Source organism: Fusarium subglutinans (genome assembly GCF_013396075.1).
Source record: "Fusarium subglutinans strain NRRL 66333 chromosome Unknown NRRL66333_c0000031, whole genome shotgun sequence".
NCBI classification, from domain to species: domain Eukaryota; kingdom Fungi; phylum Ascomycota; class Sordariomycetes; order Hypocreales; family Nectriaceae; genus Fusarium; species Fusarium subglutinans.
Genome location: NW_023502094.1, coordinates 323,009 through 329,364, shown reverse-complemented (window position 1 = coordinate 329,364; position 6,356 = coordinate 323,009). Strand labels below are relative to the sequence as shown.

General features: G+C 50.6%; 2 protein-coding genes across 2 annotated transcripts; both read left to right on the top strand.

Moving 5' to 3' along the window:
* Window positions 1-1,309: 1,309 nt before the first annotated feature.
* On the top strand, window positions 1,310-4,051 carry FSUBG_3724 (cytosolic nonspecific dipeptidase; the record flags this gene model as incomplete). Its single annotated transcript, XM_036681636.1, has 2 exons — window positions 1,310-2,320; window positions 2,369-4,051. 2 exons carry the CDS (start codon window positions 1,310-1,312, stop codon window positions 4,049-4,051), a joined length of 2,694 nt encoding a protein of 897 aa, XP_036540839.1.
* Window positions 4,052-5,056: 1,005 nt separating this feature from the next.
* Window positions 5,057-5,971, top strand: FSUBG_3723 (c2h2 type zinc finger containing protein; the record flags this gene model as incomplete). The annotated part of the gene is made up of 1 exon (XM_036681635.1): window positions 5,057-5,971. The coding sequence occupies one exon, from the start codon at window positions 5,057-5,059 to the stop codon at window positions 5,969-5,971; it is 915 nt and encodes a 304-aa protein (XP_036540838.1).
* Between the last annotated feature and the right edge of the window lie 385 nt (window positions 5,972-6,356).

Genomic DNA, 6,356 nt, shown 5'->3' with positions numbered 1-6,356 from the left:
CCCGTCCGTCCCGCGCCCGATATCGCCAACAGCCGGACCCATGTCAAGCCGCAGCCGGGCTGAAAGACGCTCAGGATCAGGATCAGGATCAGGATCAGGGGTGGCCTAAAATATCGGTGAGCCCAATGTCCCTCTCTCTGTTGCTTTGTATCTGTCTCTGAGACGCGCACACGTATACAGTACAGGTCGTACAGGTCACCTGGTTCCCTTGCCTTATGTTATGTTGGGGGGCAGAAGCTTGCCGTGTCTTGTCTTGTCTTATCTTATTCCTCTTTTCTTACCTGTAATTTCTTCTCTCCATTAATTGATCTTTTTTCTGAAGACCTTTTTCATTGTCTGCTGTTATGAGCGTCGTGATCATGTTTGACTCTTCTTTGAACGGTGGTGGTTGTACGGGATGTGCAAAGATATTGGAGTATGAGAAGAGGCAGGCCGTGGAGTTACTGGTCAATTCTGACGATGGTAAGTGTTGCTCTCATATCGTCGACACTTGAGACAAATGGGGCCATGTCCCTCCTATCCCCGTATATCCTTCATCTATTATCGAACATGTACTCAAGCTCAAGTGGCTTAGGCCATTCAAGTCTACCCAAATATCTCCTCCTATCTTCGCAACTCTCATCACGTCTTGAGCAAGTCTTCAGGCCTCTTCTGACTTACAATCAACAATATTCCCCTACAGGCTAGTGCCGATTTACGGGGCACCGGATCGTGTGGCTATTGATCCCGCAAAGGCTGGCCAAGTGGCTGTGCACTCTTCCATCATCCAATCAACGATCCAACATGACAAAAGGCTGTGGCGTATTTGCCCATGATAGCCAGCAATTGAGAGACAATCTCAACACTCTAGGGGCGTTCAATTGCGAATACTCAACCAAAAATGACACAATTGAGCTCAGCGGCTTTGTCTGTGCTTTTTTGAAGCTTTGGTTCATTTCCTGGACTTTTTGCCAGGGAGAATAGGGAGAGACCCTGGATCTGGCGATTGCGCAATCGCGTCATACCTGGCCCAATTTCTGAGCGGTCTCGGCGCTGGAGCTTCAGCGCTGACTCTTGTTATCTTGCTTATCCACAACACCACAGATAATTGTATTCAAGTTGGCGATAATCAAGAGTGCGTTTCTTGTGTCAAATACTCATTCTCTTATCTTTATTTGCCTTGTCACAAGCAATCACTTCGCACGCCATCTTCTTCCTCGAGACCCCTGTCTGCCCCTCCCTCGACATCCTCCACCGCTGCTCCGACCTCCAAGCTAACAAGCAGCTTCCAGACACCCTCACGATGCCTTCACGGACGGTATCACCTACAATGTCACCAGGCCCCTCGTCTCCGATTCTCTCGCCCCTCGAAGCCCCTGAAGATCCTGCTACAAGCCCCGACCTCGTCCATTCTTTGTCCCATACAAGCACCGTCCTCGCTCTCGCTGTGAGTCCACAACACGAGACGATCTATGCCGGTACACAAGACGGAGAGATTGTAGCATGGTCTCTTGACACATTCCGCCAAGTCCGCCGCGTTCAAGCCCATAAGCGTAGTGTCCTATCCTTATCGTTATCGCCCGATGCGTCCCTCCTGTTTTCGAGCGCTGGAGACCCCATCATCAATGTCTGGGATCCAAGCACCTTGACGCGACTTTACGAAATTTACGGCTCCTACGACGTCGGCGATATCTTTTGTACTGCATACAGCCCCCAACATGAGACATTATACATCGGTGCACAAAACGCCACCATTCAATGGGTTGGCCTCAACGACGTTACAGCTCGTGTGTCCCCCGAGTCACAGCAGCATCCTGATCGACGAAATCATCGCTTTTTCGACTCCAAAGCTGTTGGTGGTGGCGCAAGTACGCCCCGGCGAAACGACGATCGATGGGGGTTGATCCCCAAAGCACACACTGTTCTCGAGATGCATGCAGGCTGCGTTCGAAACTTTGCCCACTATGGGTATGTGTACTGTATGCTTATGGCCAAGGGACCAACGGTCGATGTTGGAACCGACGATGATGTCTTGATCTCTGGCGCGGGTGACGGCACAATCAAGCTTTGGAGCCTTGGGCATACTGTTGAGGATGACGAGGAGCTCAGCGGTGGTATCCAGGAAATCATGACACTGGGCTCTGACGACGGCGAGTCTGTCCTATCTCTGGCACTTGACAGCTCGTTTCTTTACGCTGGAAAGCTTGACGGTATCGTTGAATTATGGGATCTCGATACCGCGCAGCGATTGAGGGTTATTAAGGCTCACGACTGTGATATTATGTCGATACAAATGGGCTGGGGATATTTGTGGACTGCCGCAACTAATGGTTGGGCCAGCGTGAGTACTCTTGTTAACCATGCGCAACTTGTTACTAACAGTTTCCAGAAATACAGCACCACCCACTACGGCAAATACCAACATGCCTCCTCTGGAACCGTTCCCCAGAAGTATCAGTGCCTCCTGAGATGGGAAGCTCATCAGGGCAAGGTCCTCGCATCGGCTGTCACGAACTACAAGAACAAGCAATACTTTATCACCGGTGCCAACGATGATAATATCTCGATTTGGTCCATAGACACCGATAAGTGCAACAGTAAAGAGAAAGAAGTATCGCAAGCTTCAGACAACCTCTTACTGTCGTCACTGCGAGAATTTGTGTCATACAAGACAGTCTCCTCTCGCCCTGAGTTTGCGGAAGACTGTCGCAAGGGAGCTACCTATCTCGGTGCTCTGTTCAAACGTCTCGGTGGTCACGTTGAGCTACTCAGCACCGAGAAACACCACAACCCTGTCGTCTACGCCCATTTCTCAGCCAAGAAGGAGGCTGCTGAGAGACGGAAGCGAATTCTCTTCTACGGCCATTATGATGTTGTCGCTGCCGACAGCCGTAAAGGAAAATGGGAGACTGATCCATTCACGATGCAAGGAACTAACGGTTACCTGTATGGTCGTGGTGTCAGTGACAACAAGGGTCCCATCATCGCTGCGCTGTATGCGGTGACTGATCTTATGGAGAACCAGCAACTGGAGAACGACGTCGTCTTCCTCATTGAAGGCGAGGAAGAGTTTGGATCATTAGGCTTTGAGGAAGCTGTCAAGAAGAACAAGGAGTTGATCGGCGAAGTGGATTACATCCTGCTTGCCAACAGTTACTGGTTAGACGACGAAGTCCCGTGCTTAACCTACGGTCTTCGTGGTGTTTTACACACAACTGTATGCGTTGACGCGCCCCGTCCTGATATTCACTCGGGTGTCGACGGCTCCTACATGATGAATGAGCCTCTCTCAGATCTCACTCAGATCCTTGGCAAGCTCAAGGGCCCTGGTAACCGGGTACAGATACCCGGCTTCTACGATGGCATTCTTCCGGTGACGCCTGAAGAGGAAGCGCGCTACGACGATATTGCCCAGATCTTGATCCGCAGCAATCCTGAAAAGGGCCCCGAGGAGAGGCTCAAACAGTCGCTGATGGCAAGGTGGCGCGAGCCCAATCTGACACTCCACCGATACAAGGTTTCTGGTCCTGATGGAAGTCTAGTAAGCAGTCATGCCAGTTCCCACATCAGTCTGCGCATGGTGCCAGGACAAGAAGTGGGCAGCGTGATTGAAGCACTCGTCAAGTTCCTCGAGAATGAGTTTTCTCAGCTTGAGTCACAGAACAAACTGACCATCAACGTCGACAACAGAGCTGAACCATGGCTTGGAGACCCTACCAATGCCATCTTCCAGACACTGGAGAAGGCCATCCTGGAGACATGGGATGAGTGTTTTGAAACGTCGCCCTCATCAGGTGAAGCTACACCAGAGCCCGAAAAGGCAGAAAAATCCAAGGAGGAAGAAGTTTTGTCCGTCAAGACCAAGCTTGGCAAACCCCGTAAGCCGCTCTACATTCGCGAGGGTGGATCGATCCCAGCGATCAGATTCTTGGAGAAGGAATTCGGAGCTCCTGCAGCTCATCTGCCTTGCGGACAGTCAAGCGACTCGGCTCATCTGGACAACGAGCGGATATGTCTGCTGAATCTATTGAAGGCTCGTGAGATTTTTGGCAAGGTATTCAGTCGACTGTAAGACTGGTGAGACAGCGGGCGGGGCGGAAGTGAGATATGGAATTTGGTGTATTTTAAAAAATGGAGAAATGTAGAAGAATGATACCCTTGTTTGTGGAAGTCAAGCAATATCCTGGTGGATATGCATGGAAACCCACCCACATGCCAGCTCAGCTCAGAGAAAAGGTAAGGCTGATTGATTGGGATCCTACTCTGTACGGAGTCAACGTTTCCGTTGAGGATCGCCTCACGTACCTAGTCTAAGCTTTTGCCAAGCCTTGGACTTTGGTAGGGCTGTGACTGATTATCCGTTCAGATGATAAATATTCTTGCCACGGATGAGTATATCATCCATTTATCAACAATGACTGATCTCACTCAGAAACCAGCATCGACACAAGCCACAGAGCCCCCGGCTGATGAATATCCGATCGGTTCCTCCTAAAATTAGCGCGAAAATCACCAATCAAGGCTCCCTCGGGACGATTTACTGCGCCATGGACGGATGGGGCTGGGGAGGGTCGATCCTCGATTGTTGCTCACGCCTGATGCTGAGATGGGTTTGGTGCTGACTGAAGGATCGACCAAGGTAATTAAATCACACCAAACCAAACAGCTCATAGTCGCAGTGCTATTCCACTAATTCCGTCATAGTTTTCTAGGTTCCGATAATTTAGACACTAAACCCCCCCCCCAGAACCCGGTTCCGTCGTCTTCTCCCCCCCCTGTTTTTTCCTCCCTCCCTTCTCCTCTTTTTTGCATCATCACATCCAACATTTTAAAACAAAACATCACCATTCGTTATTCTTTTTCATTTTTTTTTTCTGTCATTCGCTACAATACGGGCTGGGAAGTGTTAATTTATCGTCCTTCAAGAAGTAAATGTCTATCGGCTTTTGAATGATTGATCAATCAGCAATTGTTTTGCATAATTAGCCTGGTTGGGTGGCTTTTCCAGCTGAAAACCAGGTTCCCTTCTCTCTCCAAAGAATCACCAACCAACACAACCGCCCAATTGGCATCAAACATGGCGTCGCGTTGGTTCACGCTCCTCCTCCTCCTAACGCCTTCATTGGCTCTCAACAACAATTTCGACTTCTACCCCCAGGGCGCGCAGAAATGTCTCTCCCAAGCTGCCGACAACGCCTCGTGCACTGGCGCTGACAGCAAGGAGCTGAACTACTGCCTCTGCGGCCTTGGCAACTACAACAATGACTTCATCCTCGGCTCCGCTGCGTGCATCGGCAAGCAGTCGCCCGGTGATGTGGATGAGACCTACGATACCATGAACAAGGCGTGCTCCAATTCGCAGACGCCGATGAAGGTTACCAAGAAGGAGTTTGAGGATGCTGCGGAGAAGGGCGCGAGTTCGAGTTCGAGTTCGAGTATGACTACGACTACGACTACTGATGCGGCTACCTCTTCGACTGCTTCTGCGACGGCGACCGATTCGGCGAGCACCACGAAAGACACTGCTGCTGCTGCTACTACTACGACGAGCACTGAGAACAAGGACGATGATACGGGCTTGTCAACGGGCGCCACAGCGGGAGTAGCCGTTGGCGCAGCAGCTGGTGGTGCAGCGTTAGTAGGCCTCCTCGTGTGGTTCTGGATGCAGCGCCGCAGGAAGAACGCCGAAGAATCACACCCCATGCTGCCCAACCACGAGAACCGCGATGGTTCGCCTTACCAACCTACCGAGCCGAAGCCAGCGTGGTCAGCAGCGGGTTCACCACAGCAAGCAATGGGGACACCGGATCCGAATGCTGGATTCTACAAGCCCCCTGAGCCGGTGGAGCTGCCGCCTGAGCCAGCGCCTGTTTACGAGATGGACGGGACGGGTGCTGCGGTTGAGATGGAACATACGCCTGTTGATCCACGGGGAAATAGATCGCGATTGAGTTCGTCGCATTCGTCAATATCATCGGGATGGAGGGATTAATGGTCTATAAAAGAATGAAAGAATAATGGTTCTGTATGGGTATAAATGAGGTTATAGCCTCGTGGAGTTTGGACGGACGGTACAGGATGTATCATATTGGTTGCCATTTAGCGTAGATATTTGACGGGTTTATTATATTTTATTCTTTGATGGAGTGATTGTTGGAATTTATCACGGTTGTGGTGGTTTCCTCGCATGCACCGGTTAATGAGAGGGTTCTTGCGATAAGAGATCCTCTCGCTGTAGGTTACACTACCTACAGAGTATACTGCCTCAGAACTCCTAGTGTCTTCTTATCTCGCCACACCAGACTATCTGTTCTCAGCCGAGCAGCGAACCGTTCGTTCTTATCTGCACCAGCCATGGGGCTTTGTTCAATTTCTTA